At 29.5% G+C, this 17,633-nt stretch overlaps 1 protein-coding gene across 1 annotated transcript; it reads right to left on the bottom strand.

The window, feature by feature from the left end:
* Positions 1 to 4,920: 4,920 nt before the first annotated feature.
* LOC113859080 (low temperature-induced protein lt101.2) lies at positions 4,921 to 5,208 on the bottom strand. Its single transcript, XM_027491896.1, has 2 exons — positions 5,128 to 5,208; positions 4,921 to 5,004 (listed from the first exon to the last, which is right to left on the bottom strand). Exons 1-2 carry the CDS (start codon positions 5,206 to 5,208, stop codon positions 4,921 to 4,923), a joined length of 165 nt encoding a protein of 54 aa, XP_027347697.1.
* Between the last annotated feature and the right edge of the window lie 12,425 nt (positions 5,209 to 17,633).

A 17,633-nucleotide genomic window follows, 5' to 3' on the forward strand; every position in this document is an offset into this window, starting at 1 on the left:
GACCCACCAAAACCGCGAGTGAAATAGATTAACAATTTATTGATCCATTAGAGTGTACTAAGATTAATATAGAATAAACTTACGAAACAAATATAATAAAATTTGGTACTGATAAGTTCATATTTTGATATATTTTATGACTTATATTTATACACTTAAACTTTATTTTATATATATTTACACTAATTATGTTATTAATTGTTGCAGTTTAGCTAGAAGTTATTATTAGTGCATTATGGAGATATTCTAGAGAAAAATTAAATATTTTTAGTCCTTGTTGTGTTATGTGAATCTGAGTTTGAATTTAAAATTTAAATTTAGATAAAGATTTGGAGCAGTTTTTAATTAAAATTTTAATTGTGGATAAAACTGATTTAAAAAAATAGAGCTCAACCAATTGAAAACTCAAGACACAGTCTATATAAAGAAGCCTTATGCTCCACACTTGACACTTTCACTTCTCTACACACCTTCTTAGTTATATCCAAACTCATCTTTGAGAGTCATTGGAGACTATTGGCAAGGACGACGAGCTTCCATTTGGAGTCCAAGCAAGCTATTGAGCACCCCTTCAGAGAACAGAACTCTCTTCGTAAGCAAGTGATTGAGCGCCCCTTCAGAGAACGAGAACTCTCTTAGTCTTCTACCTTTTTGAATTTTTTTTGTTTAAGTTTTCCTTTGTGATTATGGGTTTATTTATCACGTTTTTCGTAGTTTATTTTGTTATGAGTAACTAAACCCATAGCTAGGGCTATGGTGGATCCTACTACAAACTTTATGTGATTTTTACTTTAATGTTGGTATTGGTTTTCCTTTAATGTTTAGTTTTATTCTATTAGATTGTATTGTGTATGTTAAGATTTGATCACCCTTAGCATCCCATAGTTAGTTGCATTGTAGGCGATCGTACCACGTATAATTAACAGAACTATAGGATAAAATGAGATAAGGGGCTAGGTTAATCACACTCAATTTTTCTTTTAGTAGTTATTGAATTAACAAACTCATATGATCTTCATGTTTTCTCAGCCAATTACCTTGAATGATCATTGGGGGTGTTTGCTTAGGGAAAAGAATATTGACATTGCATAATCATTGGATATTAATAGAACTAATTATGAGTGATTGACAAATATTTGAATACCAATATCAGGATTAAATTAATTAGAATATAAAGAAGTGTAGTAGGTGAACCCATAAGTCCTAAGCTCATCTCATCTGATTTTTCTCATACATTCTATTACTGTTCTTTTAATTTATTGTTTATTACTTTTTGATAGGTACACTTGCCTACGAACAGGTACCTTGACTGAGACTTGTTAGAAGAGAGACATATGTGATATAACCACTAAGTGTTAAGCAATGGAGTTAGGTAAAATGAGAGGAGACTTAAAAATGATAAGTTGTGTGTGTGGTCTTGAAGAGAGGCGCAAAGGATGATGTGCTCACTATGTTGAATTGAAAATGATGTTAATCTAAGTGAAAAGGATTAAAAATGTAGTGTGCAATCATGCATCATAATCATAAATGAGAATGAGGCTATAGTTAGCACAACTATGAAATGCTTTGTGTTAGGTTCATGGCAAACCTTGAGTGTAGCAAAGGGAGATGACCCAATGGTGCAGAGTAACTCACTGTGGTTGAGTCAAATCGCCAACAAACCCTTACTAATCCTGATATGAACATCCATTACTAATATCTTGGTAGGTCTATTCATGGATGATGCCCTTGAGGAGTGTGCGATTGATAAATGTTTTAATTGAAAATGTGTTGGGATGTGATTAGTAGGGAATGAAGACTTCTGATCGCCTTGAATATGAAATTGGTCGACTGATTGACAAAGTGACTCTAGGATTCCCATGCATTACATACAAATAATTAAATAAGATTGAACTCCATAATTAGATTGCATCATGCATCATTAGCATTCATTTCCTGATTTTATGTTTGGATTCCTTTTAGACATGTGCTAATACTATGGCTATCTTGGATTGACTGATTTGATGATTCCCTTCTAGTTATTCATTGCTTGATTGATCCTTGATTTCATGGATTCACCCTTTTGTGTGCTTGACATGTCTATTTGTTGTATGTATTGTTTATTGTATGTAGATAGGACACAACATGATCAAGGTCTGGGTATTTTTGAGGGAGGACAATCTATGAATCTATGACGATAACACCCACTAGAGCATTTACAAGGGCTAGCTAAGATGACCCTTGGTTTCGCTTTTGAGTGGTGTTGGAAACCTCAATACACCACTGACATACCTGTTGAGATTATTTTTCCTTTACCTCTCTATGCTACCTCAGTACCCTTTCTCCTTATATCACTTGCAACTGCACCCGCCTTCATGAATATTGACAACATGGCCCCTAACCTCAACCTAAACAAGAGCCCCAGTATTCATTCGCCTCAACCACCCTCGCTTCCTCCTAAGCTTAAATAGGTAGACTTTTATCTATGTTCTACATGTTATAGACAAATTTTTCTGTCTCTAAATGCATTAATAAAACACAACGTATCTATATACCTCATTACAAAGAAAATTTTTTATCTGTAACTTCATTAATGAAACACAATTTTTATTAATTGAATTCAAACGGTAAAATATGTTTGTAATAAAGTATATGCAACGACAAACTTATGTTTAATTATTAGCTTAAACAAAATACTAGTTTAGGTGAATGATTTTTAGCTTAAACTAAAAGTATTGCGCTTAGGCTAATTTTAAGTTGAAACTTGAAGTTCTCTTGTAATACCTAAATCGCTTAAGCGCATGAATACTAACTGAAGCAAAATTGATGCATAAAGCATTTATTTGAATGAATATTAAGGCTAAAGCTAGATATGAATCGCTGAAGAGAAATTTTAATGTATTATTGCGCCTAAGCAACTGGTATACCGCTTAAGCGATTTTTACATTTTTTACAAAAAAAGCCTCCCTGGTTGCAGATAATGAAACTACACACCCAACTCACTGATTGGAAAAATTGTCATTAAGTCATGACATGCCACATTTTAAGAAAACAATCACTTGAATGATATTTTTAGGTTAAGCAAAATTATATTAATTTAAGAAAATTTTGACAAAATTTTTATATTTTTCACTGTCTAAAACTAGCTTAAGCATATCAATATTAACTTAAATAAATTTTGAAAAATATTTTACATTTATCATTTTCTATTATTTACTTAAACTAATGATTATAGGCTTAAGAAAATTGTGTCCAATTTTTTTAAAATTTATTAGTGATTCATTATTTATTATTCGCTTAAGCAAATAAATATTAATTTAACAAAAAGTAAAGCAAATGGATTCTTTGTATTATTTTTTTTTATTCGTTTAACAAAATCTCTTTATACATTATTTTTATTGTAATTACACCAAAGTACTAATATCTAAAATAATTAAAGATGAATATATGATATTTTTAAATTTAATTAATTCTACTTACAAAGATGATAGATCAAAGTATAACAATTCAAACTCTAAAGAGATTATGATTATTTAAGTTTAAATTTAAGGTAGATTTAGAAAATAAATTTGCATGACAATATTCTAATAGAAAATTTGATCTCATAAATATCTCTTTTCATATTTCTATCAAATAAATTCTAACCACAACTACTAAATCTATTGTTGAACTAATTATTAAAAACATCCAAAAAAAAATTAAAAAATGATAGTAAATTTAAAAAATATATAATTAAATTTTATTTCAATAAACAATTATATTATTCTTGATCACTATCTATCTTTATTGAACAATTATATTTTTCTTGATGACTATCTATCTTATCTATCTTAGTAATAAAGAACCTATTTTAAATATCTAAAAAATTAAAATTTTAAATTTATAAAATTTATTAAAAATTAAATTATAAATATTATAATTTTTAAAACTTACTATAACAGCATGTTATTTTGTTATAATTTATTGGTGAATCAGCTATCTTATCTTTAACCTTCACTAATAAAGACATCAATACTTTTAAATAATAGTTTTATTATTACAACATGAGAATTTGTAAGTTATTTTTTCTGTTGAAAGTTGAAAGGCTCCGCATTCACAACTTTACCCGCAAATATCATCAACTTTCATAATTTTAAAGTTACCTACCCTTTATTGTTATAGATAATTAAGAATTACGGACTTTAACTTCTAAATTACTGTAAAATAAAAAAGAAATTAAGATAATTTTGCTTACCATAATATCGAAAAGTTCAGCCTTAAAATTACTAATTAAACTAAAATAGCTTCTGTTGTAAATAAAATTTTATTTTAAATTATAATTTACAATTTTATCGATGAAAGTTTTAAGACAAACTTCAATTTGTTCATTTACTTTTTCAAAATTAACATGTATTACCTTATTTTATAACAATTTTTATAAGAAATATTACAAATGATAAAATTTTTATCGGAAAAACTATAGTAATTGAAAGTATAATTTTAATATCGATTCACTAATGGAACTGTATTATAAAAAAAGTCTTTAAAATATAAACCTAAATATAACCGCTATAAAGGACATGTACTCAATGGACCTACTATTACAAGATACCTCATTTTTATTTTTTTTCCAGTTTAGAGCATTATTACCCAACTCTGCAATTATTGAGGTTGTTATTAGCTGCAACATCAAAGGATAAATAAGGAATCAGAAAGAGAAATGAAAAACTTGCATAAATTTATATCAATCTGAACCAAGTTGAATTTATATTCAGGACTTCAAAATAACACATCACAGGAGAGTCAATTATATTTAGCACATAAAAAATTATATCTACCTTTTCCCATCAACAGAGGAAACAAAAAACAACAGGGTAGGAAACTACGTTATGAAAAAAAAGCGTGTATTTTATATATAAAGAAAAGAGAAATATACATATGAATTAAAGGTATAGATGAGTGTCATCCAACCAATACATAAATGGCATATATAATCCCAGGTATGTATCCCAACATGGTCAGCACCAGATCTATCCAGAACTCCACCTGCATTGTTTCCAAAAACAAATTGAAATGAAATTAATCAAACCACAACCATCAATTACTCACCATCGAACCTAAAATATGAGATTAAAAAAATGAGAGATAAGATAGAGTGAGATTAAATACACCACAGCCATAGCGTAGGAAAACACCAACAGGGGGTAGCAGTATTGCTAATATCACTTCCAGAAAGGTTTCTGAACCCATTCCTTTCTTTTCTCTTTATTTTCAAATTTGTTAGCAGTGAAAGGGGAAAGAAAACCAAAACAGTTATGGCGGAGCGATGTTTTTGAAGCAAATAAGAACTGTTACTGTGGAGATTACCGTGGCACAATTATAGGCACACTAGATGACACGTGTTACCCAACTCACAGGTGTTCCTGTCTCCTTTACCCACTGGAATGAGAAAGCATGTATATGTATATATATCATTATTTCATGTTTTCGAGAATATTTACTATGTTTTGTATACAGATAAAACAATATTTTTTTAATCTAACTTTACAAATGCATTTTCTGATTTTGTAATCCATCGTTAATATTTAGTGTAGAGATAATTTAAAAATTAATTAAATATTAACATATTTTCATTTTCAACTGTTGGTATTTGGAATCAACTCCAAATTCTTTTTTCATTTAAAAGTCCCATAATTCAATTTCGGCCTATTGAAGATTGAAATATTTGGGCCTCACTACACAGCAACCAGAACGGCACTCGACTAAGGAAAGAGGTATATTTCCTTTGGTACACCCATGAATTTAAGGTTCTTCTGCGACCTTCTTTATTTAGGGAATAAAAAAATGCACTCTCCAAATTCTTCGTTCACTAAAACAAGAGAACGTGTGATTATTTAGATCAAGTAACAAATTTTCAAATTTCACTTGAAAATTAATAAGATCTTTTTTACATCAGTTTTAATAGTAACCAATATAAAAAATAATAATAATAATTTGTTTCAATTTTATGAACTCAGAGTTACCATTTTCACGTAACATTTAGCAAGTGTCTATTGTTATGTCTCACGCTACCTTATGGAACATGCTTTTGTGTTCGCTGTGAAAACTACAATTTTATTTAAACATTCTTATATTTATTTTTGAATATCTGAATTTAATTATTACAAAAAGAGAATAAAAATAAAGTATTTAAAAAACACAAAATTTGGTCCTAATAAAATGAAAAAAAATTAGAATTAACTCAAAAACAGAAAATAAAACATGATAGAAATTAAACTCATAAATCAATGTCGGATTCATACATGAGAAAAGAAAAAATTAAAAAATTTGACTTTTTATGAAATCAATATAAATAGTAAAATAAGGAATTTGAAAGGGGGAAGCAGGAAAACTTTTTAGGGTAAAAATATTTTTTATGACTTTGTATTTTTAAGGGAAGAAATCTGAAAAAAAAAAAAGATAAAATTTTTAAGTGAAAGTTTTAAAGATTCAGATTACAAGGAGAAACAAAATACAAAAAAGATAAAAGAAGAAAAAGAGAATAGGAGAAAACATAATACAAGAGAAGGAAAAAAAAGAAGAATAAGGAGAAGAAAGTAAAAATGAGAAGGACATGAAATATAATAACGTCAACTACCATTATCTATTACTTAACTTACCCTATCACTTGTTATTGTTATATTATTAAAGTAAGCTACATTTCTTTCTATTCTACATATTAAAATTTACGTTCGAGATGAATATAAGTGTGAGACAGAGTAAATATTATAAATTATATTTTTATTTTTTTAAATATGATTATTATTACTTAATATTATTCTATTAAATGTGATTTGATGGAGGCATATACCTAAATCACATTCAGTTATTTATTTATTTTTAAATATGATTATTATTATTTAATATTATTTTATTAAATCTAATTTGACTTACTTTAAAGGAAGCGTGACTGCGTGAGGCTCGGGTGGTGTGTATCTCTCTGCATTGCACCTACTCTTATCATTAAATCATTTCACATATTATTTTATTTTTTTATTTCTTTAGTTTTCGTTTTTTGGTCGTTTGGGCCTTAAATATTTTTAGCCTGGGCCGGTCTTTTTTTTGTCATTGTTTCAGCCCTATAATTTTATTGTTTTATTTTCTAAAAATGGATTTTTTTTTATGTCATTTTTATTATATATCTTATTTTATTTATTCTAGTTTATATTAAATAAAATTATTTTACTTATCTTTAAATTTAGTTCTCCTAATTTTATTTATTTATTTTTTCAAGTAGTAATTATTAAAATAATAATAAAATATGATTAAAATTAATTTAAATATAATATTTTTTTAATTATATTATATTTGAGTTGTACTTTTAATTAAAAATTTTATTTCATTCTAATGTTAACAATAAATTATTTCTAAAATTTTTATATTATTTCATTATTTATATCTTAATTATTCTGTTAACTATTTATTCTTTAAAATTATTATTTTTTATTTTATTTATTGTATATTTGTATGATGTTGATGTTATTTAATTTTATATTTATAATTTATTTTATTTATAAATAAATAAATAAATAATATAATTTTATCAATTTATAATATTGATGTATGACTTTTCTATCATAATATAAATTAATAAAGTCGATGTACATTTATATTACATAGACCTTATTCAATATTAATTTATTATATTTTTTTAATTAATTAAATAATTATTTTAATAATTAATCAAGATTTATTTTTCTTTAATTATTAACATACTAATAAATTATAAATCAAAGTTGTTTTATTAATACAATAATTTATAATACTAATATATAACAATTCTACCTTTATATATTTTATATTGTTAAAATTTATATATATCAACATTAGTTTAAATTTTATATATCATCATTATATGAAAAAATATCTGACTTTAAAAATTAATTAATTATATAATTGTTTTTATTTATTAAGATTTATTATGTAAAACATTCTTTTATTTAAATTATTAAATAATGCAAGTTATTACGACTCAATCGTTTTCATCTCTAATTTGATCATATATATATATATTAATTATTAATTTAAGTATATTTTTTATAATTTTTTCTATAATTAATTAAAAATATACCCTCTTTAATGTTTCTTTATTATAAAAATAATTTATTTTATTTTATTTTATTTTGCTATTAAGAGGGGCTAACAAAGCCTAACAAAACAAAGAAAATTACATAGAGGATCTAAGAGTCCAAGTACCTAAAGAATCTAGACTCAACAGGAAATAAGGAGTGAGAAACTCTATTAAAACAAAAAATTGAACACTCTCCTCCAAGCCTATTTTAGCAAGCATATCCACGCATTGGTTAGCCTATCTCATAACATGGCTAAATCTAATGAAAGGAATATATTTAATCAAGTCCCTAATATCCTTAATCAGAGGATACAAAAAGTGATTACAAGACAGGAAATTTAAAACAAGGGAGAGGGCCTCCTTAGAGTTAGTTTCAACCCAAATGAAGTGAATATTGTCTTGAATGACAAGTTGCAACCCCAAACGAATACCCCATAATTCAACATCAAGGGTAGAGCAAAGGTAAAGACTGCAATGGAACTCAACTTGAACATAGCCTTGATTGTCCCTAATCAGTCCTCCACAACCAGCTCTTCCATAGCTTTGAGATACATCTCCATCCACATTGAGCTTCAACTGGCTAGCCGGGTATCAGAACCATATTTGTGATTATCCTTGTAGCAAACCGTAAAATAGTTAAAATCACACATAATCTTATAGACCAAAGACTTGGCTGAAATAATAGAATTTTGAAAAATGACAGATTCCTTCCAAATATGCCATATGATAATGCCAAATAATATATTCCAATGAGAAATTTTATGGTGGTTATTCTTTGACAAATTAACTAATAACCAATTACAGAGGCCATTGCTAAAAAAAGGAACAAAGACATCAAGGGAAATAAAGTAATTCTTGATTTGATTTGCAAACCAACAATCATGGAGCACATGCATTATTGTTTCAGGTGCGTCATTACACCTAGAACAAACAAGACAGCGAGTCATGCCTCTAAAGAATCTTTCACTATTAGTTAGAAGTTTACTATGTGCCAGTTTCCAGAAAAATATAGCAATTCAAGAAGGGCCATCTCGATTCTATATCAATTTAAAGATATTATTATTAATATTAGTATTCAGGTTCGAAGAGTATAAAAGAGAAAAAACAGTCTTAATAGAAAATAAACCATAATTTGATTGATTCCAAAAGGAAAAATTTTAGCCTTTAGAAATATCAGGAGGTCAACCTAAGATATAATATCATAGATAGGGGCAGGAAGCTGACCCTTAATCCTTTCCCAATCCCAAGAACCATGGGAAAAAAACATAAAGACAGGAGAATCCAAGTTTTCCTTATTAATTAGATGAACAACATATTGGCCTAGATCTTAAATATAGGGAATCCAGTTATCTTTCCAAACTTTAATGGTTAATCCATCATTGACAGCCCATCCTAAACCTTTAGAAAAAGAATCCCAAATGGAAACCAGAATTTTCTAAAGGTAAGAACTCTGCTAGGAGTGACCTAGATAGGGATTTCTACCTAGGGCAAAATTATATTTCTTACATATAACTTGAGCCCACAAATCATTAGGACATTTAATAAGCCTCCAGAGCAACTTCATCATATAGGCATTATTAAGGAGGAAAAGATCATTAAATTCTAAACCTCTACTCAACTTAGGGTTACAAATTTTGTCTCAGTTAATGAGGTGGCATTTTCTTTTGCCAAGGGATCCCCAAATGAAATTTCTGCAGATTTTGTTAATTTTTTACAAACAGTGTTTGGGATAACCATGGATTGTATTAAATAAGCAGGAATGCTCATTAGACATGACTTGGTCAGGGTGACTCTACCAGCCATGGAAAGTGAATTCAACTTCCAATGAGATAGTTTTTTCCTAATTCTATCCATTATAAAGACAAAGTCATGTCTAGAGGGTTTTTTGTGACTGATGGGAATTCCAAGGTATCTGTCAAACAAGGAGGTAACTCTAACACCTAACCTAGTGCTAATATCATGAGAAAGAGCCGAGTCAGTGTTCTTAGAGAAAAATAAAAAGGATTTATCATTATTTATTTTGAAGGCCAGAAGCTTATCAGAAAGTAGAGATAATCTCATGAATTATGTTGGCTTGGTTCATGTTAGCCTTTGCAACTAGGAGAATGTCATCTGCAAAGAACGGGTGAGATATTCTATGGCCAAGATTATTGATAGGGAAAAGGGACGAATTTCAAGCTAGGATTTGGTCCTGAATTAGGTGGACAAGCTTCTCCATACACAGGACAAAAATGTAGGGGGGAGGGGATCGTCTTGATGAATCCCTCTAGAAGGCCTGAAGGATCTAGTTCTACTATTATTCCAATTTATATACATGGAAGGGGAAGAAATATAGTTATGTAAGATGTTAGTAAACTCATCTTTTAAGCCAATTTTTAAAAAAGTGTTAATAATAAAATCTCATTTAAGTCTATCATAAACTTTTTCAAAATCAATTTTAAAAATCATATAGTCAATCCTACCCTTTAATTTAGAAAAAGATTGCATGATTTCTTGGAGAATTAAGGCATTATCAGTACCCTGCCTTCCAGGGACAAAACTAGTTTGTTTAGTAGAAATTAAATAGGGTAATAATTCCACGATTCTATTGGTTAGCAATTTAGTTATAATTTTGTAACTTACATTATAAAGGGATATGGGCTTGAAATCTTTAATGGACAGGATTATCAGTTTTGGGAATTAAAGTGATAGCAGTTTCATTAACCTTAGCTATCTTTCCAAGGTTGTTGAAAACATCAAGGACAAATTTAAAAATAAAGGAAGTCCAAGAAATTTCATTATTTTTTGAAGTAAATAACGTGTAAGCCCTTTGGGCCAGGGATTTAAAATTTTCAATACTAAAAAGGGAGGCTTTAACTTCTTCTTGAGATAAGTCAGCATACAATATCTCTTTACTAGGGTTATTAAGAGGAGGAAAGGAAGTGACACTATGGAGATTAACATTATTAAGATTAGGATCCAAATAGATATTTTCAAAATAGTTAAAGGTCATAAGTTTTAGATTTGAGGGGTTGAATTCCCACTCATTTTTGACTTTTTTCAAGGTCTCAATAAAACTTTTTGCCGCCTTATGAAAAAAAAATTATTATTTCTATCCCTTAATTTGATCCAATTAGTCCTATAATGATGATACCAAAAGATCACCTCTTGGTCCAGAATTAATTGGTAATCTTTTCATAGCAAGTGCAAAAGATTAAAGAGGAATGGATTATCTTCAGAAGTAAGCTTATTATGTATTCCTTTGATCCTATTTAGAAGACGTTTTTTTACTAAAAATATTCCCAAACGTAGTTTTATTCTAGATAGAGATATTAGTTTTAAAGCTAGAAATGTTTATAGTCTATGAATTTGTTTCAAGCCTCTTGTTCCTAAATTGATTCTGGAAATCATTGTGGGACATCCAGGAGGTAAGGAATTTAAAAGGCTTTTCAGTTTCTAAGGATGAGTTCTTATCCCTAACTTTGAGGAGGACTAGCATGATCAAATTTTAAGAGGAGAATGTGAATAAGTGAGTTATTTTGAAAAAGGTGCCATGATTCACTAACTACAGTCCTATCTATCCTTTCCTTAAGGTTTCTTTTTAGTCAAGTGAAGGGGTTGCCTTTAAACCTCAGATCTTGAAGCCCACAGGAATCAAGGCAGTTAGCAAAGTCTCCGAGTAAGTGAAAATTAAAAGGTCTACCCCCCTCCCCCCCCCCTCACTTTTTCAGTTTCATATAGAATGGAGTTAAAGTCTCCTGCTAAACACTAGGAGAGCTGAACTTAGTCAGCTCTTCCCAGCATCTAGCTCTCAGTCCCTCTTTTGAGCTGTCATAAATAACAGAAAGGATCCATTCAGGCTATTTAGGGTTATTTACTTTTAGATGGATTGAGATAAGGATTTACTTAGTACATATGTCTTTACTTTCCTAGAATTCTAATAAACTCAAATTCTCTCAGAGAAACCAACTGCATCTACCTTAGCTGAGCTATCTAGGTTAATCTTATTAATAATAAAATCAGCTTTGTTAAGGTTTATTCTTAGTTCAAACAGAGCCACAAAATCAAGGTTATGGATAGTTATTAAATCATTAACTAACCTAGTGAAAGATTTTCCTCCTGCACCCCTACAGTTCCAAAATAGGCAGTTTATAATGACAAGATTTAGAGGGAGTTAGCATCGTAATTATGCTAAAAATTACCACTTTTACATTCCAAAAGTTGGATATCCTTGAAAATTATGAGGTTTTCCTTAACTAATTTATCAATTTCCATATTATATGTGAGATCTGGAGACCTATCAGAAGGTTTATTAGGAATTGGGCATTGAGAGTAGTTGGTTGATAGGCAAGTCGAGGACCAATCAAGTCTTGAATAGAGTGACCATATTCTTTATTGTCCTAAAGATCTTTTTGTATTCTAGACATCATTAGCAAGTGGTCAGCTATGTTCCTACTATCCTTAGATTGACTTTCCTTATCATTATATGGATCATACATCTCCTCCCCGGTTTGAGGAGTTTCTACTTTTTCTTTTACTAATTTAACAGGCTTAGGATGGGGTTGAGGTTTAGCAATTTTCTTTGGAGGATTATTCTTAACAGCATGTTTAGGCTTAGAAGAACCAGGTTATGGAGAGCCATTAGTGAGATGGAGTTGCCTAGAATATCATATCTAGATCATGCAGACCTTTTCTTCCTTTTCCAGTTTTAGGGATATTAATGGGTTAAGATTCACTGGATTTCTTCCTAAAGGGTTTCTTGGCTAACATCCAGGGGTCAAATTGCTCTGAGTCCTTAATTATACATTCTTTTTACATATCATGTGCATCCCCATTGTTGGATTGGGTAGAGCTATTAGGGACCTCTTCCTGAATGTTCATGTTAGGTTTACTGTTGGCTATGTGATCCAAATTATCAACATTAGGATTAATTATTTCATTACAAAATTCTTACCAATGACCATATTTTTCACAATTGAAACAAATGAGATGTAAGCCCTCATATTCTATCATAAATTCTTGAACTAGAACTTTAAATGAGGGAATCAACTTTTGCCTAAGGTCTTCTAGGCATATTAGCAAATCTACCACGAGACAACAGAGAGGTATATGGGTCAATGGGAGCATTGACCCTAGGCAAGCACTAACTTGCCATAGGAATTGTTCATTGTAAAGTTCTAGTGGAAGGTTTGGGATATGGACCCCGGCAACAATTTTTCTAAGACTATAATCCTTTGTCCTAAATAAGGGCCACCATTTCTACATAAGCAGATAATGATCTAGGATCAACTAGAGACCCTCAAATAAAGCATGTTTCTAATCTTCCATATTATCAAATTTAATTATGAAAAATTCATTTAAGTTCAAGCTTTAGTGTCATTTCTTCCCCAAATATGTCTTAGTTTAGAACTCATATAGTTAAAATTTATAGATTTACCCAATAGTTTCACAATTAGGATTGATTTCCATGGAGAGCACCATTGTTCATAATCTTCTAGAGGTATTTTCAGATATAGACGAAAGTTCTAATTGTTATTAACACCTTCGTCAAGATCCTCTATTTCAAGGCTAATATTAAAGTCATCAAGAACCAGTTTAATTATTTCATCATCTCCTAAGACTAAGTCTAGGTCTTTGGATTCAAGAACTTTATATGAAATATAATCAGAATGAGAGGGAATAAAAAATACCTAAGATATTTGATGTTCTTCAAAGGCATCTACTTGCATGATCAAGCTTAGATCTACTTTGGAAAGCCCTAAGTCAACCTTGACTTTCTTGGTGTTACGATTCATGAGGTCCAACTCTTTGGTTGAACCCTTCTCGGCATTAATGCGCTCCATAACAAATGGATCCATAGGAGCAGTGGATCTATCGCTTGGCTACAGCAGCACAGGACTGCAGCAACGTTGCAGCGGTACAAGTTCTCAAAGATAACCTAGGAAGAAAAACCTAGTTGAAAGTTTCTTGAAAGTGAGAAGATAAAATCTTGGAGGATACACGTAAGTCACGTGGCTCTTACTAATTAATCAATTAAATTAAAACAATTTCATTATATTAGTGCAGTGATTTGTAGTGTTATTATATAGCGTAGTCTTTATATGTTTTATTATTATTATTATTAACATGACGCTAGTAATAAAGAACTTTCTTAATATTTCGATAGTCTAATTGCTATCATCTATTTTACGATTTATAAAATTGTAAATAATCTAGTGAACAGTATTTTGTTTTAATATATATATATATATATATATATATATATATATATATATATATAGGATCTTCTTACATTGGTGTAAGTTTAAAACTTAAGTTTAAAACTTCTTACATCCAATTTGAGCCTTTTATTTAACTTAAATCTAACGGTTTATAATTTATTACTTCATTGGCCATTAGATTTAAGTTAAATTAAAGACTCAGATTGGGTGTAAGAGTTTTTAGACTTACACTGGTGTAAGAAGATCCTTCCTCATATATATATATATATTCAAGTGAGAGGAGTTTGTTATTATGAGAGATGAGAGACATTAACAATAGCCATTAGATCAAAATAAAAAGCTTAGATTTGATGTTGCTACCCCACTATCCACTTTCTTCTTTCTCTTATCAATAATCATTATTAATGTCTCTCACCTCTTACTTAAAATGCCCCTATATATATTTTATATAATTATTTGAAACATTAATTTTTTTTAAAAAAATTACTTTAACTAATTTTATAACTACAAATAGTATATACTAAAATGATAAAGATTAATAAAACTATAAAATTTAAAATATTAAAATTAATATATTAAGTACTATAAATTTTATATAAGATATTTGCAAAACAAAATTAAAAATTTATATAAAGTAAAAAGAGAAAGTTAAATAATAACTTTTATTTCTAAAATTTAGAACAAAATTAATAAAAGAAGCAGACAAAAAAAATTATTACAACAAAAGAGTGTGTAATTTACACATTATTCTAACTCTATTTTATTCTTAAAAAATCCATGTGTTAAACTGAACATGAATAGTTCTACATGATGTTTCATTTTATTTTTTAGTTAGAATACTTTCATTTATGTAGGATTAATTAAGACTTAGTTTGGATGACCTTGTAAATAAGTGTTACAAGAGAAGAAAAATAATAATAATTTTTTTTTATAAATTAAAATTTTAATTTATTTCTTCAAATTTTAAAGAAGTTAAACGAAAATAGCTTCTAAGAAATAGAAAAATATAAATTGATTTTACTTACACGAGAAGTTATATTAATATTACTATTTAATGAATTGGGTAAAAACACTATGAATTAACCATTTGTCCACAATTCCAATCCACCATTTTAATGAAATTCTGTGACATATTTGCTGAAATCACTCTTGCGGGTAACCCATGCACGAATCCATCCAGGTCATGGCATTTTAAAATCTATTGCTTCAATCCTCTAGTTAAAATTTCTCAATAGGATATGTTTGGGAGTTAAATGAAAAAAGTAAACAGATTAAAAAAATACTAATGTATTGTTTTATTTCTTTTATTTAAAAATCATAAAATTTTTATGGCTTAGGCTAAGCGTAACACCCCTATTTTTATTATTTATTAGTTTTGTATTTGGTATGAGTTGATAATGTATGTTGCTTAAAATTAGGAGAGTTTTAGATGTTTAAGTTGCAGGATTTTTTGCTGTAGCGAGATATGTCTCGCTGTAGTGAGAAATCAGTGTCTAAAATCAGGCATTCTGATGCTCTCTCACACTGTAGTGAGGATCTTATCGCTGTAGCGAGGAGCTCTCGCTGTGCTGTAGCTAAAATGACAGACAGTAAAGTGTAATTTTGTCTGATTTTTTCGCTGTAGCGAGAATATCGCGAATTGAGGGGTATTTAAGGGTTTCCAAGTTAAGAAACTTGGATTATAATCCAAGTCACAACTCTCATACATTCTCTCTGACTTCTCTCCTCATTTTCTCAGCAAATCCTTGAAAAACCTCAACTTTTCTCCGATTAAAGCTTGGAGGATCATTTCCCTTGTTCTTTGGTAAGTTTTTAGAGCTTAATTCTCCATTTCTTTGGTTATTTTCTTGTTCTTCCTTGTCTAAAGAGAAACTATTGTGATATTTAGGAAGAACTCAGCCTTTTGAGCAAGATCTCTCAAAAACCCTTTACTAAACCTTCATTTCAAGGTAAGGAAAGTTCTATTTTGTTACTAAGGAAGTGGAATGCTTATATTCATGAAGATGTTGTAATGAAATGTATGATTTTAAGTGTAGGTTGGATGAAAGCATTTTTTGTTATATTTGAAGCCTGTTTTGTGATGTTTGATGATGTGTATGATTTTTATTTTGACTGTATATGCATGTACATAGTGGACTGAATCTGAAGAGAATAACTCTCGGCAATGATTTATTTATGTGTGATATAATAATGAACTAAAGTAAAAGAAAGATATAAAAGCATGAATCATATGTGAATAAATAGATAGTGAGAAATATAAAGATAAGATAGGAAATATGGAAAGAAAAAGTGAAATGAGAATGGTATATGATAAGGATGAGTATGGATAGTTCAGAGGTACACTAGGAGTGTGGAAGATGGAGACGACTAAAAAGTCTTGAGGAAAAGAGGGTGGTGGATGTTCCTCTTGAATTGCACAAATCAAATGAGAGTAGGAGCACTACAGGCCTCACACTCGTTTCCTGACTAATACTCCTAACCATGCTTTTGCTAAAAGGGAGCTGGGTTGGCACACGTTGTATCTGTGTAGCTGCGGCTATCCAGCGACTATCTATGCTAAGGAAGACCTCGAAGGATCCCAGGGGCAATGAAAGTGAAATAAGAATCCAAAGTATTGAGAAATAGATGAAGAGTAATAAGTTGAATACTAAAAGATTTTTGCATGAATATGAGTATGACTTTGTAACATGATTGATTGTTCTATTACCTTTGTTTTACTGTGTGAATGTATGCTTGGTAATATAAATAGAGACTCATCCTTACATAAACATTTCAGGGAACCCAGATGATAGCACCCACCGAGAGGATTAGATTAGTAGATAGCTCTGTAACTAATAGACTGAATTATGTATTTAATGAGTATCAAAGACTTTGTTTCTTTAGAATTGCTATAGATGTAAATGATGTACCTAGTAATACTATTATGATGGAAATGGAATTAGCTTTTAGTGTCCTTTTGATTTCTCTTCAAGTAGAATCCATCATACTCTTTGTGTATATATATTTCCTGGTACTGTGAGGACGCCAACAGCTTTGACCTACCTGTTCATATATCATGACCACGATCATTTTGGAAGGCCATCTCATTGGACGTATGAGCGAATACTGGTGCTCAGGTTATTGCGGACCCTGGTGACCTGTATCTGAATAATGATCTCGACTCTGATGATATCGCGATGATAGAGGGATGGCACGGGGACGACTAGTATCTCTCTGGTTGTGTGATAGATTTATTACTCATTAGAACTTATTATATTTTGTATTTTGTAAATTTTGAAAAGTGAGTCCTAATGTATTTTGATATATATTTGATAAGATTAGTTTACTGTAAACTCTTCAGAACCATATATTTATTAATGTTATCT

Source organism: Abrus precatorius, unplaced genomic scaffold (assembly GCF_003935025.1).
Source record: "Abrus precatorius isolate BTA unplaced genomic scaffold, Abrus_2018 Scaffold2, whole genome shotgun sequence".
Taxonomy (NCBI): Eukaryota; Viridiplantae; Streptophyta; class Magnoliopsida; order Fabales; family Fabaceae; genus Abrus; species Abrus precatorius.

What these genes read in the sequence shown, in the direction of transcription:
- LOC113859080 (XM_027491896.1), bottom strand. Translation starts at nt 5,208, where the DNA reads ATGGGTTCAGAAACCTTTCTGGAAGTGATATTAGCAATACTGCTACCC. An exon ending in TCCTACGCTATGGCTGTGGT is followed by an intron (nt 5,005 to 5,127) that starts GTATTTAATCTC and finishes GAAACAATGCAG; the next exon opens with GTGGAGTTCTGGATAGATCT.